At 48.0% G+C, this 24,561-nt stretch overlaps 1 protein-coding gene across 11 annotated transcripts in view; it reads right to left on the minus strand.

Annotated features, from left to right (window-relative positions):
* Positions 1-23,653, minus strand: part of KALRN (kalirin RhoGEF kinase) — a 642,647-nt gene extending 618,994 nt beyond the window's left edge. For 7 of the 11 annotated variants that reach the window (XM_079922559.1, XM_079922555.1, XM_079922558.1 and 4 more), the window contains exon 1: positions 23,208-23,652. In XM_079922559.1, the coding sequence (XP_079778685.1) occupies positions 23,208-23,280 (73 nt within the window). In that variant the 5' untranslated portion in view covers positions 23,281-23,652. Of the gene's footprint in view, positions 1-23,207 lie in introns of all 11 variants that reach the window. The other 4 variants (XM_079922565.1, XM_079922566.1, XM_079922567.1 and 1 more) reach the window with 2 other exon arrangements.
* Between the last annotated feature and the right edge of the window lie 908 nt (positions 23,654-24,561).

Here is a 24,561-nt window from a genome sequence, read left to right on the forward strand (position 1 = left end):
TACTCAGTGGAACCAGAGTTAGACTCAACCAGGTATAAACCAACAACTGACACAGGGACATTTCTCACATTACATTTAAAGAAGCTATGCCCAAAGTTCAAACTTCAACCTGAATGTTAAAAAAAACCAACATAATAAATCTAGATCCTTTCATCTTCAGCCTGGAGGATGGATGGTCCAATGTGGAAAAGGGTGAAGGAGATGTTAAATCCAAAGGTGAGGGACGAAAAGACAGAGACCAGAGGGAAGCTCATTGATTTAATTGGACTGGATCAATACTAGTTAGAAATCACGGGAAAACCCAATTGCAGCTCAAGGCTATGAAGCCTGCAGTGCTGAGCCAGGCCACAGATAAGGCTGGGGCTCTCTGGCACCACAGGGAGAAGGGTAACTTCAAAACATTCAAGCTTGAGAGGGAAGAAGAAAGATAACTGAGAGAAGAGTTTGGATCAAAAAGCAATCAGGGCCTTCCATGTTGACAGAATAAAAGCTTGAAGATAAATGGGCCTCTCCAGGTCACAACATGTTTTATTTGTGGCCGGAAAGTGCATCTGGCCCACCTATCAAAATGAGTTAACCCCACCCAAGGCCTCAGGAACACAAAGACGTGGCATCTGCTGAAGAGACAGAGGAAGACATACAGGTAGCTCTGTTACCATGAACTGAAGGAGGAATTTACACATATGAAGACCCCCTAGGGCTAAAGGATAATGTTCTGTGGGGAATTTGGATGCCCAGCACCTCACTTTCTTAATATTGTCCGAAGGTTTGAACCATGTAACACCAGGCGTAGGGAATAAGCCTGGATGCCAGCAGGCTCACTAAATGGAGAGGACATCCGTGAGCAGCACAAACAGTAGAAACTCATGTGCTGACCTGATGCAGAAAGAGGTATGGGGACAGCAGCTGATGACATCAAGACCTGCGTCCCAGCCAGGTGCTCTCAGTGGGCTCCTCCTGCTTGAGAGCTGGTGCCTGCACATCCAGGGGACAGGGCCAAAGCAAGAAGAGTCCTCAATCATAAGGACTGCTGCAGCGAGAGCCCACATCCGTTTCCCTCTCTCCTGCTGCCCCTTCAGCTTCTGCAGGTGCCCTGGGTGCTGAGTGGACCTTTCATTACTCTCCCTGACTGCCCTTACTCCATTTCACCTTCTTGGCCGTTATCTACCTTCCTTGTCCCAGCCCCCTGATGTCCTGAATCTGGCTTGGGGGTGCACTCTGACCTGGCCACCCTCTCTTGGTCATTCTATAAACTTTGAGAATTTCTTGACCTTTAAATCTTACTTGTGTTTCCTCAACCCGTTTCTCATCCTCAGCCCAGCTTCCAGAATAATACTCCTATCTGAAGACACAGTGGCAGAAGAGGCAGTGCAATAGGGGCAGCTCCAAGAAAAAGAACAGGATATGGTCCTGGAGGCTTAATCTCCAGAGGAAGAAGCACGCTGAGGATGACCCTCTCCACCAGCTCTTCGCCAGGCCAAATGGGACAAAGGATAAATCAGTGGAAGTTAAAACTCCCTCTACTAGAGAGGGAAAAGAGCTGGCAGGGCCAGCCAAGACAGATCTCTCTGGGGAAGAATATTTGCCAAATATCCAATTTAAAGAAGTTGAAGGCTCTGAGAAAATTCAAACAAAACTTTTCTCCTTTCAAAAATCCTCTCCACAGGCCAGGAGAGGAAACAAATCATGTTGAAGAGTACTTGTTATATATAGATTATGGTACCCCCAAATTGTTGACTGCACTTTCTTGGGAAGCCTATAAATACTTGGCAGTCCTAGGAACTAAGGATACTCTAACTGGCTCAGAATTTATCCTGTACAGCTCACCCAGAGACGGGCAAAACTGGGAGTTTGTCATTGCTGAATTTTTAATGGCTGGGGACAGATATCAGCCAATGACAATTTATTCTGAATTCTGTGTGTCACGTGTGAAAACAGGGATTTCCTCCCCACCCACCCCCCACCTCCCAAAGCAATCTTTATGGGACTGTCAGAGCTGAGATAGGCAGAGGACCACCCTTCCCTGAAGAACGTTCTCAAAAAGACCTTGTAGACTTTCAAAATGACAAGCGTCCATTTCAGCACCTTCAGTCTCCAGTGAAGAAACTCAGGCCCAGGGAGGTGAGTGTCCTGCCCAAGATCACAGAGGAGGCCAGCACAGAGCTAAAAGCAGCACACAGCTCTCCCAACCCCAGACGGGGACACGCCCCTCTGTACCACACTGCAGCCATAACGGCGCCACACGCCAGCCAGAAGACTTGTGAAGGTCTCTACTGACATCCAAAGCTGGGCCGACTTCCACTGATCACACTTTTGGGGAGTCCTCTGGCACCCCCCACAAAAGATCATCATATATAAATTTCATTTCAAGGACTGAGCAGTGCCTGGAAAGTGCAGCCTCAACCACAGAGTACATAGGACACGCAAGGCAAGGGGCTGCAGAAGTTTAAACCACCCTGAAGTCGACGATGAAAAACACAGGGTTAAAAGTCCTGACACCTGAAGAGATAAATGGCTTCCTCTATCCTTAACCTCCACAAAGCCTCTCCAGGAATTCACAGGCTCTCCCATTTAAGCTGATGTATGGGGAAATCAAACTGAATCCAACAGCCCAGAAATGGAAAAGTCCCGCAGAACAAAGCCTCAGGAGTACGTATATCGAGGGACCTGGAAGGAATGAATAAAGTGTGTACCTGGATGCAGAACCATTTAAATGCAGAAGAACTGAAGAGTCTTCGCATGGAGAAAAGCAACACCCACCAGCGTGCTTGACAGAGCCCTAAAAGGACTGGCCTTCTGCTCTACTCTAAAGAGATTTAGAGTTGGATTTGATGATGCCACCCCTGCCCTCAGATCCTGCCAGATCTAGAGCTCTATGGCCCTAGGGCCTGGGAAACCTAAGGTAGCACATGATCGCACACTTGGCCACGGGTCTCTCACGGAGGACCTAGGGGATCTGCCTTGGTCTCTGTCATGAGGAAAACTAAAACCTAAGGGGAAATCACAAACATGCTTATTCAATACCAACTGTGGTGCTAGATGGAATAATTAGGGTGGTCTGAAAAAAGTCTCAGTCAGAGAATCACCTCTATGCATAACAAATCAAATAAATCTTCTAAACAAACTCGGTAGAACAACTGAATGGCTGTAAGAGCTTAGCAAATAGGCCAGACCAGAGAGAAGACATTAGGTGATGTCCTCTTGGATTCAAGAGACACACTGGGTGGCATCAGGAGCAGGGCAGAGGAAGCATTCCGGCTGTCAGCAGACTTCTGTGAGCCCTGCACTCCTCCAGCAGCCCAGTTGTCCCAGCTCAAAAACCAGACATTGCAATCAGATTCTATGAGAGTTACAGAGCACTAAGTTGTATAACCAAGCCTGAAGTGTGCCTCTGTTAGAAGTGATGCACTATGGCGTCTGTTGGGAAATGCTAAAAATCACTTCTGTTATCAATTTATGTAAAAGTTTTTGGCGAATAGAATTCAAACCCCACCTCCCTCCCCAAAAAGTAATTGTAATGCCAGATAATATGGAAATCTAGCACTTTTACTCTTTGGCCTGAGGAATTCACCAGGCTTCTTTTTAAAGTTCCAGAGGTCCTGAGGTTAATGGTTAACTAAATGAGCTAAGATATTTGCCATAATCCCGCTAATTAAAGAGCTACGTTCAACTAGACTATAGACAATAAACTCCTAGAGAAACTTTGGCTGGACCTACTGATAATCATAGCCCACAAAGTTTATCTTAAAGTTACTAAGTGCTAATCAGGACATCCAGAATTTCAGGTTATAGGAGAATACACAACCATTCTTAGGGGGACTTTATCACACACTCACAAAGCTCCTACTGCCAAGACACTAATTAGTTCATCGGTGGACAGTACAGTCTAGACCACCCTGCTGTTCACGGGTCAGTAAGTCAATGGTTCCAACTGTGGGAAAGACAGTCTGAAGGTCCCTGGTCTGGTGTCTGGACTCAGGCACAATGTGGTAAGGCTGGCTGTCTGGGCACCATGAATCTAGGGGCTACCTGTTACGAAAGGCCTAAGAGGTACATTACGAGGATCCACCAAAGCCTGCAGGGAAGCATCAGGTCTGAGGCGGAAAAGAGAACCATCCCAGAGCTCTCTGATGCATCAACACAGGTGGGCGAGAATGATAGCATGTTCTCCATTTGTTTCCAGAGGCTTCTGCAACCTTTTAAATAAAGCAGTAATAGGAAGATGGGGCATAGAAGAGGAAATGGTACCACAGCTAATGCTGAAAAGACCCAAGCCTCTCACCTGAAGCCATCTCTACCCAGTCCCAAGTCTTCCTGTTGCCTCGGAACAGTCACAAAACATGCTGGGAAGGGTAGCTTAAGTATCCAGGTGCAGGCTCTGTGGGTTCCCTAGACCAATTCTTGACCCAAACCTGACTTTACTCGTCTATCTGAGCTTACACTTGGCTAGAGGCCTAGGGATTTCCCCATTTTGCACATGTCAGACACTCTCCCTGGGAAGGAAAACGAATTAATTTGACACAAGCAATCAATCCCACTGGAATGTTTGTGCACACCGAGCCAAGCAGAAATGGATCCTGAAAGGAGCACTTCTGGGAGGTGACGGGAATTTTAATGCTGAAAAATGATACTGTGTCAAGAACCCAGTATGATGGAAGAAGCACACACATTTGTATCCAAAGCATGAGCAACACCACACACGGGCACATTGCACATATATGCACACAGGCAGGCACACTCACCATCTTCATGGAAAAAGACGTCTGGCTATATAATTGTCCAGGCTTCCATCACTCTGTTTATGTTTTGTATTCAAAATGTTTTAAGAGGTTGAAGAATAGGGCAGTGCTAAACCCCTTTAAAGTAGAAAGCTAGAGGAGCCTGTGAAATATTCCTATGATTCCAATGTGATCCCTGTGGTGCCAGGCTTGGTGAAAGCACCCACAACCTCTAATCCCCCATAATCTCACACAGCCCTCTGCCTTTGACCACCCTTCTCCCTTTGCCAGGAATTTCCTCCCGACCCTGTCACTCTGGATAAGGAGCGCATCTTCCAAATGCCATTCAAGCATCTCCTACTCTATGACCGCCACCACATCTGCCAAAATAGGCTTCACCACTCCCCTGTTTGTGTCCCTGGATCCTGCTAGTGTAGTCATATTATATACTTGGAATGTTTCGATGTACTTTAAAAAAAACTAATTTGTTTCCCTCTATCAAAATATGAGTTCTCTGAAGGTCTAAAGAATGTGAGGGAAAGGAGATGGAGCTCTGGGTAGAAGGAAATGTAGAAGAAAGCCAAGACAGCAGTTCAATTACCCAGTGCCTCCTCTTGAGATGATGCGGTTGGGCTGGGTTTGCACATGCCCTAGGAAATGAAGATTTGGGATTGCTTTCACCGTCTTCTCTAGGCGACTCAAAGGAAGAAAAGTTCAAGAACATGAGCTGGCAGGAAGATCATTTAATCAGTCCTCATGCCTCGAGAGAAGTGGTAGAGCGGCTCTGATGGAGCCCTGGTGAGGGCATTCTCTAGGGTGTTTAGACACATCCCTAATGACAGACTTGGGGTCCAAAGGAACAGGCTGAGAAGTGTAGGCTTTTCAACACAGACCCAGAAGTCCCAGAAACCTAGCCCTTCTTTCAAAAGGTTCTAAGGGCCAAAATAGTTTGAAGCTACTGCTGACTGTCAGGATGATTCTCCTCAAGGGAATTAGAGCCCTTGATCACCAAGCAAGGCTGTGGGGTCATCTGTGAGCTCTGGCACCAGGGGTCTGACCAAGCAGACTACAGCTGCTCAGACCAAAGGTCTCAGAAGGATGGAAAGTCTTCAGAGAACCACAGCATAAAGGTCCTGAGACCACTTACCACGGGGTTTCTATCCCTGCTGGCTTTACTGTTGTCCAGTTAGCTCAGACTGTTGAAGATGGAAGATACATTTGAGACTACCTAGCTCACCTCCCTCATTGTCTAAGAGAGGGAAAGGGGTTTACCAACCTCATCAATCAGAAAACTGTGCTCCTGACGCCCAGCCCCCCACTCTTTCCACTTGAACCCAACCAGCTGGCACCATCACTTGCCTGCTTCTTTGGTTTTTTTCTGTACTTTCCTGGCCCTCCTGTTTTGCCAGTCTCCCAGTTTCTGCCACCTTCACAGGGAACAGAGTTCTCATTTTCCCTGGTCAAATGAGAAACACTGCTCATAGCTACTAGGGCTACTTGAGTCCCAGAGCCCTGAAGTGAGAACAGTATGTAAAACACAGAAGTCTTCCTGTGTAAAAGAAGTGGAAGAGGACTTCCCTGGTGGCGCATTGGTTAAGAATCCACCTGCCAATGCAGGGGACACGGGTTTGAGCCCTGGTCCGGGAAGATCTCACATGCCGTGGAGCAACTAAGCCCATGTGCCACAACTACTGAGCCTGCGTGCCACAACTACTGAAGCCCGCGCACCTAGAGCCCATGTTCCACAACAAGAGAAGTCACCGCAATGAGAAGCCCGCACACCGCAATGAAGGGCAGCCCCCGTTCACCGCAACTAGAGAAAGCCCATGTGCAGCAACGAAGACACACGCAGCCAAAAATAAATTAATTAATTAAAAAAAAAAAGAAGTGGAAGAATTTTGGTTAAAAATAACAGCAAATAAACAGCTCCACCACAAGAGAAGCAGAGAAATAGCCCTAAGCTGGACTTCATTTTTCTCTTTTCTTATTATCTATTTCAATTGATCTTATTTAACACATCCTTTCTATAGAATACATGTTTGTGAAAACCTAGGCTGATGTTAAAGGAATTAGCTTTATTTGGAAAAAGCAAAACTGACTAGAACTGGCCATTTTAGGAGGCTGAAGAGACTCGGAAAGCAGATCCTAGCAAGGTAAGAGGGAACCCAGACCCATTAGAGGCCCCTAGCTCAAACATTAGTCATATTCACCAGACAGAAACGCAGGCATCAGCAGTGCAGCTCTGGAAGTAATCCATCACCACCCATCGCCCTCCTAAAGCTGGGAGCTCCTTGAAGACGGAGACTGCGCCATGCTCCCCTCTGGACCACAGTGCATGGGATGTAAGAAGTGCTCACCAAATGCTTGCCGGAAGAATTGACAATGCCGCGCTCTCGCATGCTTACGTGCACATAAACGCATACACGTATGTAGACAGAATCCCAGTGAAGACAGTCTTAGAAGCCCCATTTCTAAACCTTTTTTTTCCCCAAAATTATTGTTTTAACTAGGGTAACACTGTTTAAAAATACAATGTATTTTTCTCTCTTGCATGTTCTTACATACGTTTAACCTCCCCCTTACTCTGTCAGAAGCATCTACTTGCCTCAGGGAAGATCAGCATAGTTTTAGCAGCAGGCAAAGAGAAAGTGTCCATGTTCAGCTGTTGACATCCTGGATAGGAATTTTTTTAGTGCAGCTTGAATTCTCAACACATTCTTGAGGTGTAGGAATCAACGTATCAAGCTCCAAAATGGGTGTACTTGACCACAGAGATCATTCTAAACCAAAGGTAAAGAGTACTCAAGACGCCACATTAGGGAGATCCTTGCTACAAGAGGAGGAGAAGAAGCCCTCTCCCTCAAGCAGCAGGAGAACGTGGCAAAAACCCAGTCTAGGAGATGGGACACCAGGGTCCCAGCTTCCTCCTATCTACCGCCTCAAGGCCCAACCAGGGTTTGGGGTGAAGGGGGCAGCTTTAGAATATAACATCGCAATAGGTGTGAAGGCACCTGAGAACCCTAAGGCCACTCCTGAGGAGGCTGCAGGCCTCTAGGTCAATGGCTGCCATTCAGTCCCATACCCTGATCCACACGGTGTGGAGGTGACGGGATGAAAACACAGCACTGGCCAAGTGGGTACCTAGTTAGGCAAGCCAGGCGTACAGGTCCTGTCTTTTCATAGTTGGTACTGAGTAAGCTGGGGATCTATATATTTCTTCATCCCCTGATGATGGTACTCAGAGATGCTTAGAGGGCCACTGACTAGGCAGAGGCCTGGGATCAGGACTAAGAGGCTGCCATGTGCGGGGACTTTGACCCCATAGGCAAATAGTCAAGACATGAATGTTAGTGCTGGGTATCAGCACAATACCCCAGAAAGCAAGACACCAGTACAGGGATCAGATCAGACCAGACCAGCCCCCATGAAGCAAAGATCAGGGGAATCCAACCATCATGCCACGGCTCCAAGCACCCCTCTCCCCCTGCCCCCGCCACCATCACCACAAGTTCACAGGTGCACCTCTACACACCCAGACCCAGAGAAGTGGGAAAACAGAAGAAAGTCGCAGTGAACGAGAAATGCACCGGAAAGAAACAGACATCCAAAAAGACCAATCGGGGGGAGAAAAAAGAAAAAAAACACATGACATACTATAAACCAGCCAAGTTGGGGTGGAGGGAGATTAGCTCCACGTTAGAAAATTTTAAAAGCTACATTTTCTTTGCACGTCTGGGTGATAAAGAGTGTGCAACTGAGCTGCAGTGTCACCCATCAGAGAGAAACCCACAGCCATTCTGGGCAGTTAGATGAACCGCTCTTCCACACGTCTCTTTTCCAAAAGCAAATGGAACGTATCATGAAACGTCTCACTCCATCTCCAGTGCTACCAATTTCCTACCAGACGTGAAAAAATATACAGCCTCAAACGCGGTACGGCTGTCACTCCCATCTGAGTACCCTAGCTCAGCTTTCAACCACGCTCAAAACTCAGGGAGACCCCAGAGAAAGGCAGCAAACAAAAACCCTTTTCATTGAGTCAGCAATTTTATTTGTCCAAAGAATTTTCCTTCTATTATCTCACTTTATCTCATACTACTCCTATGATGTGTGGCAGGGCAAGTATGTTTACCTCTTTCTTCAGATGAGGAAAGACAGGTTCCATCTGTAAAAAACAGACATTTTAACTGGCTTAGCCAAGTCACAGAGATAATTAGTGGTGGGCAGAATTGGAAACCGAGGTCTCCCAAATCACATCGTTGAATTCTTCTAGCCAAACACAGACTATGGCTTTTGCACACACAACCTAAAGCACTTCCATACCTGTGGTATTGGAATTAACTTTCACTCAAACCCACAAAACACATGTGGCTTTTTTTGGCTAATTGTGACTGCAAATCTGGCTCCTAAGTCACTTAAAGGCATACAGCAAAAAAAGCCAAGAATGGCCTCTACCATTTATTTAAATGTCATTAATAAAAGCGTCTGTAAACGTTGCACAGAAAATTAGCCTCCAGAGAACAGGACTGGCTGTTCTCCCTCCCTCCTGAGGATAAAAGCAGAAGAAACATCCTGATCTTACGGCTGTCTCACAGTCACCTTTGAAAGCGATCAAATAATGGATGACCCTTCTTGCTACTCTTTGGGCCAAATAATGTCCCAGAACAAACACTGGTCCTCAGAAAAGCTGGTTTATAAATGTCCATCGTTAGGAGAATGGTTAAATAAAATGTGGCACATCCACGCAACAGAAGGTAACACAACTCTTCAAACAAATGAGGTAGAACATATGCACTGACATGGAAAAATGTCCATGATTATAAAGTGATAAAAACAAATTGCAGGGGCTTCCCTGGTGGCACAGTGGTTGAGAGTCCGCCTGCCGATGCAGGGGACACGGGTTCGTGCCCTGGTCCGGGAAGATCCCACATGCCCCGGAGCGGCTCTGCCCGTGAGCCATGGCTGCTGAGCCTGCGCGTCCGGAGCCTGTTCTCCGCAACGGGAGAGGCCACAACAGTGAGAGGCCCGCGTACCGCAAAAACAAACAAACAAACAAAAAAACAAATTGCAGAATAACAGGTATAGCACAATTCTCTTTTTTGTTAAAATATGAAAGAAAGCTATGCATTTGTATAAACACATATTTGTGTATGTAGCAAGTACATACGTCCATTGAATTTATCTTAACATCAGGGAAAAGGAGGGAGAAACAGCATTCACTTTTAACCATAGATCCTGTACTTCCATTTTGTGTAACTATTTCTTACAACAGTAAGTTGACACTTTACCCCTCCAGACAACCAACAAATCCTCTGTCTTCTTACGTTACCCCATGTAAAGGGTACTGGCTTATGAATGACTCACGTCGCTCAATAGATACGTGTATACTGATATAACATACATTTGTATTAATTGGGGGAAATGGTTTCATTTAGGAAAAAGTCTAAATGTCTACATAAATGTTCTATGAAGTATAAGAAAATCAGATCTCTCTAAATGAAACATTGTTTACCACTTACTTAAATTATCTTTTAGCTTATAGACAATAAACACATATTAAATGAATCAAGGAATGAGTGAAATTCCCTTTCTGATTGACTTCCAATTAGCCATTTTTTCCTATACTAGTCTCCCCCTAACCCAACAAGAGCATAAACTCTTCAGGAACAACGTGGGTAACATTTGTTACCCACCTTTAGCAGCCCCCTTAGTATCTGGCATAATACTGGGCACATTGCAGACATTCAGTCAATATTGATTAGTTGGTACATTTGAATGTTTGAACTTCCCTATGTGGATTTTTGCAAAAGAAGGGTGCTTCTTTAGTTTTCCAGTGCCTATGGAATATTTGTAAACAAGCAATAAAAGGGATCCCCTCTAATTAATCCAGAATAAACAAGAGTTTTTCGCTATATTTCACAGTAAATATTGATTTCATAGGTCTTTTTGTTTGAGGTACAACTGCCTGTCCACAAAAAAAAAAAAAAGATTCATTTCCTTAACATAATGTTTAATTATAGAACTCCCAATGACCTACACACCAATAAATAGCTCTCTTAAAAAAAAAGTCAAGGCAACAAATACAAATCAAGCAAGTATCTGCAAGGCACCAAATTGAGTGTTGAGAAGAAGACAGACAATTCCAAAGCAAAAGGTACAGCCTACTTGGGGAAACCAGACATGACCATTTTCCAAGGCAGGGCTTCCAAAATGTCTTGGAGTCATCAGTGTTGAGTACAGTTCTGGTAAGAGACTAGTGTCCAAACAAGTCTGGTGCACACCTCACCTCCACCTTGGACCTCTCATCCAAGTCACCAAATAAGGACTCAAGAATCCTCTGTTTTCACCTCTACTCCAGAGGCTCCAGGGCTGAACAAGATGCAGAAGTCTGAACACCTAGCCCACTCTGAACTCAACTAGACAGATCATTCTTTAATGCAATTCTCACTCATTCTCCAGAGAATGGATCCAATCCGTCTCCTCTCTTCGCAGGATCTCAGCACCCCTCAGTCCTTCAGATGACCTTGGTTCCCAATCCCAGAGAAGACTGAGGTCAGTTTTCTTAATAAGCTTAGTAAGGGCTCTACTGTCTGACCTGTACACGTGACCTGAAAACCACCTGGTCTTTTCCCAAAGCCACAGAGGAAGAAGTACCCCTCCATCCCAGAGATAACCTCTTCGCCAGGGAATTCTCATCCTTTGCTGACTTTTGAAGAAGCTGGTGCCCATTCTGGTACCCCAGCCCCACACATACCACCTTCTATCACCTTCAGTGTCTACCACTACCTCCTCCCATGATTTTTTCAAACACTCAAAGATTTTTCTCTCTCTTTAAAAAACAAAACTTCACTGGACCTGATAACCTTTAAAAAAATTTTATTGAAGTATAATTTGCATGCATAAAATTGCACATAAGTCTACAAATCACTGAAAGTGCACAAACAGATCTCACCTATCATCAAGAAACAAAAGAGTACCAGTACTCCCAAAATACCCCTTCAATTACCATCGTATTAAGTCTCCTTACTTTTATTACCAAACCTCTTCAACAGTGGTCTATTTTCGTTTTCATCACCTCCTCATCTATTTCAGCATAAGCATCCCCTCTTCAGTGAACCCTCGCCACACGCATGCAGGTGAGGCTGTTGATCTTTCATTACGTTCTCAATGTACAGCATGCAATCCTTTGTTTGTGTGTCAGGCAACCCCACCAGACTGTTATTCTCCATGTGGGAAAGATGATTTCTAACTTGCTGGTGTAGCCCCAGTGCCTGGCACTTATTAGGTTCACAGCTGGTGTTTGACACTTGAATGAATGAATGCAAGCATGAATGAAGAGATCCACTCACTTAAATCTAGTGTTCGCTGAAATTGATCAGTCTTTGTCCAGTTCTCATCAAAAGTAATCATGATATTTAGCTGTCAAAACTCAATGGCTAGGACCATGAAGAATGACTAAAAAATTATACTGTTCCAATAGTTGGTTAAGCATTCTCTTTATATCCAAGTATTTGAGCCTGTTATGTGCCAGTGGACTGGGATACAGAGAAGAGACAACATCTTGCACCCACCCTACAAATTAAAGCTGTGACATCACTCCCAATGGTACTCTGTCCTTCCATGGCCACAGACCCAACATGGAGTCCTGCCAATCTTTTCCCCTAACTGCTCCTAGAGATACTCCTCCCTCTCCCCACAATCTCCTTTCCAGGAGAATAAGAAGTCAGAGACAGGAAACCCCCAGGAGCCCCAGACCCCTCCCCCAGTCCCCTTTTGTCACATCCAATTAACCATCTGCCAGTCTCCTGGGTCTCCCTCTAGGCCCACTGTCCAGCTGCCAACTGAACACTGTGTTTCCCCACCCCCATTCCCCATAGACGCCCATTGTCCCCAGGCTGCAGGGTAAGAGTGTAAAACGCAAGGGGTGTAGGCACATTCCCAGACCCTGTCTGCCATACCCTGGAATAACTGTAACTGCAAGCTTAAAAATCACATCCCTACCTACCTAACTATGCACAAGGAAGGGAGGAAAGAAGGAAGGAAGCAAGGGAAGGAGGAAGGGAGGGAGGAAAGATGGGGAGGGTATCGCAGGGGAGGGGAGTGGAGAGGAGGAAGCAAGCTACTGAAGCATAATTTTCATGATTTGGAAATTCTAACTAATAATATATACAATATAGTTTTACTAGTAATATTATATATAGTCATATTCTATTACTAGTAATATAATTCCATTTCTATTACTATTTACAATATGAATATAACTATCACAATCTATAACTACCAAATCAAGTGATCCTGATAGGTAAGATTTTTTTTCACCCATTTTACTCATGAGGAAACTGAAGCTCAGAGAGGCTGTACCTTGCACAAGGTCACACAGCTAGTAAGTTCCTGTACTAAGACTCTATGATTCTGAAACTGAGCCATATCTAAGGAAACTCCCACCTCCTCCTGCTCTCGGAAATATAAACCCAGTCCCCCACAGCCCACCTTTTGGAAACAGGAACCCCTGGATTCCTACTTCCATCCCCTAGAGGGCCATATAAGATGCCTCACTTGATGACAGTTCTTGGGTTTGCCCCTAAAATGAGAGCTGAAGGGAGTACTTTGGGGCCAAAGGAACGGGTGTGCTCATTGGCATCTTTCCTCTGGTGTGAAGGGTTCCTCTTCATGGAGAAAAACTGGACAAAGGCTCCTCCATGACCCCTGGTCTGCTTCCTCTTTCTTCTAAAACCTCTAGAGGCATTAAGGAAACCGAAAATTCAAGAGCAGGTCCATCCCTCACAGAGACAGTACCCGACGGCCAGGCATGACCCCTCCTCAGGAGGCTGCCCCTACACCTTCTTGTCTGAGTCCTCCTCCTTCTGTCCTGTCCTCACTCACCCTCCACCCCACCCCCAACTTGCCTGACTCACACTCTGTAGGAGGTGATTCTGCAGACCCCTCTACAGCCTGAAGCAAATCCCACCTCAGCCTGCCAAAGGAAGCCACTAGCGCTTCTAAAAGGATTGCTATTTTGGGACCTCCCAGCCTTGCTTTCTAGCTTCTCTGTCCAAGGGGCCTTCTAGAGCCACACCAACCCAGCTCACCCATTTCACAGCTGCCTTCAGCTTGAACTATCCGCCCCAAGAACAGGACCACAAGCCCCTGGGTCTCCAGGCCAGCTGATGCTCTCTGTGCTGGGGCTGTTGACCAAGCACATTGTGCCCTCAGCAGAGTTGCTGGCCAGCCTACTACTTTACTGAAGTCCGCCTTCCCCCAGTCTCCTCCTCTGGCCAAGGCTCACCCCCCAGCTACCTTGAGATCCACCCTTACAGGCTCATCCAGGATCTACTTCCTTCAACTGCTCCTCTTTTCTAAATATTCATTTCCTTCCCCAAGCCTGCCTTCTCCCTCCTCCCCACCCGTAGGTATTCACAGATCTTCCCTACCTAAAAAAATCCTCCCCTCAACTCTGCTACCCATCTCTAACTACCTTATTATTTTTAACCTTCCCTTCACAGCCAAACCTTTCCAAAGAGTCATCTATATGCACTCCCACCACTTCCTCCCCACCCACTCACTCCCCATTTCCCTTGAAATTTGAATTCCACCTCCCATACACAAGTGAAACTGTTATTTCAAAGGTTACCAGTGATCTCCCAGTTTCCAGAACCCACAGGGTTTGCTCAGTCCCCCTCTCCCTCAACCCCTCTGCAGCATTAGACCCTATTGATGACCGGACTGTTTCCAAGCCCTGCTCTCTCCTGGTTCTCTTCCAGCCCTTCACTTGAGTCTACAGCTCTGTCCTTGGCCCTCTGCCCTTAAGACTCTATATGCTTTTCATTTATTATCTCATCTATTCTGATAGCTCCAGCCACAACTTCTTACGGATATCTCCCAAATCTATATTTCAGTCTCTGGCCTCCCTCCAAAGCTCCAGCCTCCCTCCGCTATCTGCCTACTGAATCAACACCTCCCTAAGCTATTGCACTGACACCTGAAAAGCAACACGTCCCAAAGTAAATTCCCAAATCCTGCCTCTCCTCCTGCCTCCCCACAGCTGCTCCTCTTCTTCCTTAACTCCTAATTTTCATTTAGGGTACTTCCATCCTCCCCAGTTACCCAGCTCTAAGAGCTGGAGTAATCTTTGAGTCCTGACTCTTCCTTAACACCTCTACATCCAAGTTACCAAGTCCTGTAGACGCTACATCCACGAGCTCCCTCATATCCATCCCCTCCTCCCCATTTCCACTGTGCCATCTCAAGTTCAGGCCCTCCTAACCTATCACAGTGGTCTCCCAATCCAACCCTGGCTAGCAGTTCCTCCCCCATTCCAACTGACCCTCTGCAGGACTGCCAGATTTATCTTCCTCATCATGTCACCACCCCATTCAGACACTTTTAGTGGCTCCTGAAAGCTAACTGCAGAAAGACCAAACTCCTTGGCCTGCCATTCAAAGCCCTTGACTATCTAGGAATCCAATAAAGGTTTAATAAATGAAGCAGTCAATCAACTTGGTCCCTACCCGCTTCTGATTTTTATCTCCCATTGATCCTCCACCTGAATCCTCTAAGTCACACAAACTGGACCACTTACTGCCCCCAAATATGCCATGGATGGTCGTGCCTTTTTCTAACACTGTTCCAATACCTTCTGTCTTCCCCATCCAAATCCTACCCATCCTTCAGGTCTCAGCTCGAGAAGTATAGCTACTTCCTTGAGAACACAGTTCATCTGCCACTTTTCACTCTCCTTGTTTATCCCTCATATCTGTGTTTTCTAGCTAATAACCAGCTCCCTTCTAATAATGCCATGGGACAGAAGGGGAAGAGACAAAGCTAATTCTCCAACAGTTTCTTACTTCCCTGTATTAATTCCTCTGTTCTCCCAGCTAATTCCTTCTGTTCCCTCACTTCTCAGCAGACACGATTTCAAGCAGCTCTATTGATCCAACAGCCCTGTGGCTGTCAATCATTTCCTAGTTCTTTTGCTGCCAGTCATTCACACTCAAAGGCGTAGCAGGAGGAGTCTGAACTGCACGCAGACAGAGAAGGAGCGGGAAGGGACTGATTCACTGCACCCACCTGAGGCTCAGTGGAAGCAGGAACCCCATTCTCGCTGGGCTCCTCCAGATGGCATGGGGCCATGTGGGCCAGGGTCTGGGGAACTGGCATTTATATACTTTGTGGAGGAGGAGAGAACAGGAGTGCCCTGATTTGTTGTAAGGAGGATGCCCCATCCAGTCCCTTTCGGAAACCAAATTGAGAAGGATTGAAAAATGTCCCATGAAGGTCAGATTAAATAAGATAATACTTGTCAGAGGTGGTACTTAGAGTAATAGAATGTTTGATTTGGAAGGAACTATCTACACGTATTTGGACAGAATTGTACAACTTATAAAGACCTCTCACACACAGTGTCTCATTTGAGTCTCTCAACAGCCCTATAAGGAAACTGGGTGGTGGGGCGCACGATCCTCATCTTACACAGATGTTACTCACTTGCCCAAGTCATGCAGATAAGTGGAGAGCAAAGGAGAGGGTTCACCTCCTGCTCTCTTGCCTGACCTTTTTGGCCTCTTTCACAGGCTTTTTCTCCCTTTCCCACCCCTTAAACTCAAGTGCTCCCTGAGGGGGGTATTGTAATTCTATTCATTTTCCTTCCTGCTCGATATTCTTTCTTGCAATGATTTTATACACTCCCAGAGCACAGTACATGGCTGCACTAGGAACTCGATAAATATTTGTCAAACAAATGATTAAATTAATGAATGAAAAAGAGCTGAGGCCCAGACCCTAGCCTTCTGATTCCACCCAGGTGACGCCTCTCCAGCACCCCTGCCGCCCCGTGTCAAAAACCAGTTTTTGCACAGTACCCCTTCTGGAGATTCCCTCAGCCTCTGTGCCATCACATTCGCTTAATAATAAAAACAACAGGAACAGCTAGTATTTCTTGTGCTCCTAATGTGGGTCAGAAACCACGAGATGCTTTTTACACATGTTTTTCCTATTTCATCCTCTCAACCTGTGAAACAAGCATCCTTGGTCCCATTTTGCAGAAGACTGAGGATGACATAGACTATATCATTTACCCAAGATTCTGCCCCTGGTTAGTGCTGAGCCTATCTGATCCAAAGCCCATGGTCTTCTGGCTATAACCAGGGTTTCTCAGCCTCAGCACCACTGACATTTGGAGGCTGAAGAATTCTTGTCCTGTGCATTAGAAGATGTTTAGCAGCACCCTAGACCTCTACCCACTTGATGCCATACAACCCCCCTCCCTGAGTTGACAACCCCCAAAAATGTCTCCAGACATTGCCAAATGTTTCTTGGAGGACAAAACTGCCTCCCGTTGAGAACCACTAGACTATACCATACTGCCCATCTCCAGAAGTAAACTACCAAGTTCCAGAACCAGAAAGAAGTTGGAAAAATAAAAGTGTTCATTCTCCAACGTCTAAAAAGGACCTCTAGTTCACCTGTTCTAGTGTTTTATTGACACCGACAGTCAGGAATATTTTTTGTCACGTCTCACCTAATTTCTTTCTGTAGCTTCAGTTTATTCCAACACCTCTTACATCCCCAAGGGATTATCAAATACAATTGGACAGAATGTGCCAATAATTGAGTTCTTGATGATTGGTGGCACAAGGATAAAGCAAAGCCCCCCAAATATTATGGAGGTGTACCTAAATGTTGTTGATATGTTCTAAAATATATTAATGTAGAAATAGCCTTCCCTCTTCAGAACAACAAAGTCCTCTCAATACTCCATCAAAAGTTCTTGGGAAATGGCATGACCAAAAGCCCAAATCATGATGGGCTTAAGTGGAGGAGAATCAAGAAGGAATGGTAAATATTGAACTAAGTGTCACGTTTACATTCTGGAGCATCAAACGCAACGTCAAAAAGAGATGTTTTGCTTTGCTGCATAAGAGAGCTCAGGAGGTAAAAGACTCTACCCCTTTTACGGTGCCTGGCAATGCCCAGACGGGGTGATGTTTACTCAAAAAACTGCACACCAACATAGGTTGTTATTCCAAGTCAGATCTGGACCTGATGATGACCAGTTCTCTGTCTAGGTGGGATGGGGTTTTTATCTGAGAAAAGTCTAAAGAGTTGTACACTGAATACCAATATATCACCACCTAAATTCAGCAACTGCTCATATTTTTCTGTGTTTGCTTTATCTGCACAGGGGGGAGACAGTTTGTTTTGGTTTGGTCTTGGTGAATCACAAGCTTTTTAAAAGAGCTTTTAAAGAACAAATCACTTCATTGTATGAAAAGGATAAAAACAATACAATACCTCTGATGAAGTGAGACAATAAGTATAGACAAGTGAGTGTTTATGGAATTCAGAGGAGAGAGTTGGTCTTGTGAGCTATGAAAGCTTCCAGAAGAATGTGGTGTTAAAGTCTTGACGAATAAGTTGCATTTGTAGAGTAGGGGTGAAGGGGTGGATGATTCAAAGGGAACATGAGCCAAAGTGCCCTTGGACGTGAGAAGAGCAGGCTGGCTCTGAGGTGTGAAGGACAGACTTGACCCTGAAGGCACTAGAAAGTCACTGTAGGTTCATAAACCAGGTGTGACGGAAGTAGTTCAATCTCCTTTAGGAAGTGCAATGTGCCTGCAGATGCCAATTGGAGTGGGGGTGAGAGAGCAGAGTCCAAGGGCCAAGGATAAAGGGCTAGTGAGTCCATGAGCACCATAATGGGTCTCCTGGCCTAGGGCAGAGGCCCTGAGGATGAACAGCATGGGCTCACTATGAAAGATAACAGAGTTTGTTAGAAGATTGAGATTCCTCAGAGACAATATCAAGGTGCTAAATATCATGACTAGGAAAGGGAAGGTGCCACTTATAGGATTAAGGAAGACAAGAGGAGAAGCTAGTTTAGGGACTTGGAAAGACAGAGCTGAGTTTGAGGCTGACCAAAGTCCAAGTAACAGCAAACAGTCCAGTTAAAAATGTCTGGACTCACAAGACCAAAGCTCAACAGAAAAAAGATATTTCCACATCAATCTCATTAAATTTATCCTCTGAACTTTCTTCCTTTGAGTCTCATAGAAGGAGGTTTCTCCTCTGCTCACCAAAGTCAAGATTTTCGCTAGGGAACCTCCTCTTGTCTCACCTCTTCAGGTATCTAACTCAAAAATCAACCAAGCATCTTCAGTTCTTCCTGCCCACAATCTCTCTCCCTTCCACAAACAAACCCGTTCTGACTCTCCGACCAAAAAATGAAAACCGCTTTTCTTGGTACTAACATGCCATCTGACTAGCACCCAAACTCTTTTTCCTTTCACTGGTAAATTCTGCAAGTAATTGATTCCTACCCACCACCCCAAATCCCTGCTCTGCATGCCTCTTCTAATACTGTGCTCCCAAGAGCTCATAGTGGCTTTCTTTTTATCACATCCAGAGACACTTGACCGGCACTCCTCTTATTCAACCTGTCTGCAGCCTGTCATCACATCAGAACCCATGCTGACTCCCTGGGGTCTCCAGGATCAAGTCTCCTTTGCTGCCACTTCCTAAACAAGGGTTTCTCCCCCAAATTCTAACTTTAGCCCTCTCCTCTTCCCTCCACCCCCTCCCTCTGAGGGCTGATGCATTCACAAAGCTTCAGCTGCAGCGAGCCTTGATTCAGGAGGCTTCCAAGGCCACAATGGCAGCCCCAACCTCCCACCTGTGCTCCTGTCTGAAGTCCCGTATCTCCCACAAACCAGCTCCACCTGGATGCTCCTCAATCGCCTCTAATTTTCCACATCCAAAGCTAACAGCATTATCTGCCCTGCAAATCCAGCTCCTGTCCTCAATCAGAGTGCTTCAGTCAGGATACTGTTAGTCCTCTATGCTTTAAACCCAGCTACTCCCATTATTCTCGAGGGCTTAATTTTCTTTCCCCCCTACAACTAGTTTGTCAACAAATACCCACATTTCTGCCTTTGACAATGTCTCTCAGAGGGGTCCCTGAGTCCCCGTCCTTTCTGTCACCAACCCAGACCAAGCCCCTCTCCCTCAGTTCCAGATCACTTTTGCATTTGGATCCTTTCTCTCTCTTTCCACTTCATCTATCATATGACCCCCAGATTAACCTGTCCAAATACCACTTTCTTCAGGACATGCCCTTGCTCAGGAACTAAAGTGACTCCCTATCAGTCCTGAATCAAATCCAATCTCCTCTCTTGGGCTCCCAAGATTCTGCCTATCTGGCCTTGCCCTACTTACCCAACCCTGTTTCCCATTCCTCCTTACCCTACACCTTCTACTCAGTCTTCCCAGGATCCTCAGTGTCAATGCCTCAACCTCCCTGAGCTTTTGCCCATGATTCTCTTCCCACCCTCCATCTCCCCTTCAAGGGCTACCCTCAGTTCCACTCCTCTGTAGTTCTGCCAACTTTTTATCTTATAGCACCATAAGTAATTACCAGCAAGTAATTAATCTCTAATTGAGCAGTAATTGTCAATCTTCTTTTAAAAGCTCTTGGAGGGTAGAAACCAATTTGAATATTTCTTTGTACCCCATAGCACCCTGGACAGCAGAAGGGTCCTAGTAGAAGCTGAAAAGACCTTGCTGGTTTTCTATTCCAACTGATTTCTATTCCCAGTTCTGAGTTCCCATATTTCCCCTCCTCTGCCTCATAACCATGATCAATAAAATTATTGTGACACACTTTCCCAGGCGTGGATCAGAGAATTCCCAGAAAGACAACACAGAATACACCAATCTATAAGAATAATGGTGGGGACAGGGGGTGTGCATGGGTGTTTCTTTCTGTCCGTGTACATGTATGGATGTAGGATTTGGGGAATGTCACAAGAACTGAAATACCAAAATAATCAGAAGAGGACAAGTAAAGAACCAAAATGACAGAATAATTGGAAACATGCCTAATTAGAGGCACAGTATGCCAGGGTTTTGACAAAGCAATTGCCAGTGTGGTCTCTGTGTATGCAAAGTCTTCCATCAGAAAGTAGGGGGTAACCCTGGCACTCGGGACTTTGAAAATGTGTTTGGAGCTTTTTCAACTGTTCAACTAAATAAATTTATCATCTGTCCAGCCTACCAGGTGTAGTGCTATGTTCCATAAAGATGGGGACTCAGAAGGGAGACGATTAAGAAATATGGCCTTTTCCAGGTGTAAGAAGCCCCAGCAAAAGCCCAGGCTAGAGACTGGAAGGGGGTAAGATCAAGAAGCAGAGCACAGAGGACCACTCAGGGTGGGTGGTGGTCCTAGACCCTACCACAAACAGTCTGCACCCCCTCGTACAACTTGTTACAGGTCGTCAGTCATTTCCAGCCTTATGCGCTGAAGATTTCACCCTTCTCTGATTCAAAGTGCACATCAGACCTGGGCCCCCCTCAACAAGGCTGCCTGAGGAGGAAGAATATCCCCAACAGGATTCCATAGGAGAGGGACCCAGTCTGCTATTTACTCTGTGATTTGAGCCAGGGCTAGACAATGTAAGCCCCATGTTGTGTTTTTAAAGGCCCTGGGAAAAGTAACACATTGGGCCATTATAGGCCATTAACACCATTAACACTGTGTGAATTCATTTGTCAGAAATTAGCAGAAAACTGAGATCTGCTCCAAGGGCCTGGGACAGAGAATAGACAGGATCTAGTGTTTGGATGGTAGAAAAGGCGAAGGAGGAGTGGATGCCAAAAGATAAAAATGGGTCCAGAAAGGGAAGGTGGGAAAGCTCACACTCCAAGAGTTTTCCCCAGAGCTAAGAAAAGGCAGAGTTTTGTGCCAGATGGGAGGCAAAGGGTGGATGGTAGGGGTGTCGATGAAGACGTCCTAGTGCATGTTTCCAGGTATCACTTAGCCCCCAGAACCTCTCCCCTAGATAATAAACTAAGGTTATCAGGTCAGGCACCTCTTTAGAATTCCTGCTTTGGTTCCTGGGCTGTGTGAGTGAGTGAGTGAGTGAGTGTGTGTGTGTGTGTGTGTGTGTGTGTGTGTGTGTGTGTGTGAGAGAGAGAGAGAGAGAGAGAGAGAGAGAGAGAGAGAGAGAGAGAGAGAGAGAGTATGTGAGAGAGAGAGAGTATGTGAGAGAGAGAGTATGTGAGACAGAGAGAGAAAGGGGGGGATGGGGAAGGTGTATATTAGAATCCACATCTGGGGAAAAGGAAGGAGGGAGGCAAGGCTGAGCCCTGAGAAGCAGGATAGGATAACAGGGGCTCCCTCTGCTTTCTCCAGGTCAGCTCCTATCAGCTCCTATCCTCCAGCTCTTTCCTCTTCAGACCAACTAGAAAATGAACATATGGGCTGACCAAGTCTTGACTTCCAAAGCCACAAGTCTCCCCAACAAAGCACCCCACCCCTTCCCTCAGATGACCTCCAGGGCAAGGCAATGAGGTTAGGAAACAGATGGGTGCGCAGGGAATCTTCAAAGCCGACCTGCTCTTTGACCCCATCAGTTCACGTCCTCCAATCCAATTTACAGAAAGAAGGGAGATGCCCAGGGTCCCCATAACTTACTGGACTCTTCGGGAAAAAGATTCCAGACCACATGGTTCCAGACATGGAAGATGGGGAGCTCTACCTACCGAGTTGGTGGAAGCCACAAGTAAAGAGGAGATGGAGAAACCCTGGTCATCAGAGAAACAGGGCCACAGGTGGTGGCAGATGAGGGTGGTCGGTTCTGCTCTGGGAAAGGGGCTGTGTAGCCAAGGAACATGAGGAGCTATAGACCTGGGGGCTGGGAAGTGGCAGGGGCCGAAAATAGCCGTTAAGGCAGATCTGGGGTCGGGGGCGGTGCTCTACATACCACAGGCAAGCAAAGATTCAGTGGGTGTGTATGAGGGGGACGCTAACTCACACTTCCAGGAACGAGTGATTCTTATGAAAAGCTCATCCGTTCCCAGAACTGGAGAAGAGGAGGACAAGGAGGAGGTCCCAGGCGCCCACCGCCCTCCCTGCCGGGTCTGCCTCTCAAGTCTGAGACTCTGGCTTCCCACACGCACCAGGCACTACAGTCCTCGGTCTGCCCCGCTCCCGACTGTCAGTCTGCAGCCTGCGCGACTCCCGGTCCCCACTGTCCCTCTTTGCACATCGGGGCCGGGGGCCGCCGGCCGGAGAAGGGGTGCCGGCCCAGGGCGGCGGGAGCCGGGCTGACAGGCGCTGGGGGGAGGGGGCAGCCGAGGGAGGGGCGGGGGACGCCGGTAGCCGGAGCGGCGCACTGCAAAGTGATCCAACATCGCCCCATCCCCGCGCTCCGGGAGAAGGCGGCCCGAGGGGACCGCCTCTCGACTCCCCAACACAGACTCCCGCAAGTGGGGTGAACGCCGAGGGGCGCCGAGCTCCCAGCCCCCACCCCTCCCCAAAATGCAACCCGCATTGCCATAACAACAAGAATCTCGGCCACTCCAGCCCCGGCGACGAAGGGGACTGCCCCCCAACACGCACACCCCAGCAACAGCCCTCCTTTCCCAAACTTGTCCAAGACGCCGCATCCAGGGCAGCAGCCTCCTCCCCAACCCCCCGCGCCCTGCCCAGCTTACCTGTCCGGAAAAAGGCGTCCACGTCCGAGTCGGCGGCTCCTCCTTCCTCCGCTGCCCCCTCCGGGGGGTTCATGACTGGGGGAGGGCGTCCGCGGGCAGCCGGGGGCCGGCGAAGCCTGGGGCCGAGGGCTGCTCGGCGCCCTGTGGGCGGAGGGCGCGGGGCGCACCGGCCGCGGCCGCAGACCCGGAGGACACCGGGCTTCAAGGGCGGGCGGCCGGCCGGGGTGGCAGGGCTAGGGCAGAGGACGCCGAAGCTCCCTCAGGCAGAGGCGCGCGGCGGGCTGGGGGCGCCTGCTGCCGGCTCCCCCATGGTCCCCCTTCCCCGGGGGCGCTGGCCGCCTGCGGTCTGGCCGGGGCCGGGGTACGAGCTGCCTGGGCGCCCGCTCTCCCTCAGCGGCGGCAGCTGGCTCTCCTCCTCGCCCGTCTGCCTGTCTCTATTGTTCAGCCCTGCTAGTCTCTCCTCTTTATTTTTCCTCCTCCCTCCCACCCTCCCTGTCTCTCTACCTCCTCCCTCCCTCGCTCGACCGCCCGCTCGCTCTCAGCTTCCCTCCCTCGCTCGCTCTCTGGCTCCCCCTCTGGCTCCCTCCGCCGCCGCCGCCGCCGCCGCCGCCGCCGCCTCGCAACTCCTCCCCCGGCTCCCGCTCCTCAGTCCTAGCCAACAATGACCCGGGCAGCGACGAGCTCAACTAAAGCTCCGGCCCGGGCCGGGGTCTCGCCGCGGCCCCCCGGCGGCGCGGACGCCTCCCTCCCCCGCCTTCCCGCGCCGGCCTCTCCCGGAGCCAAGCCCGGGCCCCGAGCTATTGTTCGCTGCTGTGCTAGGCCGGCTTCCTGAGCCCCGCAGGAAAAGCGCCGGCGAAGGAGGCGGCCGGGGAGGGGGCGGGGCCGCCGGGCGAGTCCCCGGCCACCGGGCGCAAGCCGGGCTCGCCGTGGGGGCTCTGGTGCCCCAGCCCTGCGCGCTCAGCCTCGCCCCTCGCGCGGTCCGGGCTCCGGGCCCGGCGGCCGCCTCCTCCACCCCACCCCGTTCCCAGGTGTGAGAGGGCCCGCCCTCCCAAGCTGCGTGTCCCCCAAGCTGGGCCGATCCGTCCCTAGAGGCTGGACTTTTCCCCTCTCCTTCCAGACAGGCTCTCTCCAGTCTCCTTCACCTCCTGAGCCTTTCGCATTTTCCTCACCAACTCTCCTTAGTTCCTTTCTTTTTTAGCTTTTCTCTTCCTTTTTCCCCTTTCAACGCCCCTTTAAACATCTCTGCCGTCGCTGTGACTCTTTGTCCAGTTCATTCCTATTGCGATGTGTCCCTATCTTTCCCTCTGTGACTCTCTTGTCTCTCATTTGTCTCTGTCCTGCCTCGGTACTTGGC

The sequence above is a fragment of the Stenella coeruleoalba genome, assembly GCF_951394435.1.
Source record: "Stenella coeruleoalba genome assembly, chromosome: 5".
NCBI lineage: Eukaryota > Metazoa > Chordata > Mammalia > Artiodactyla > Delphinidae > Stenella > Stenella coeruleoalba.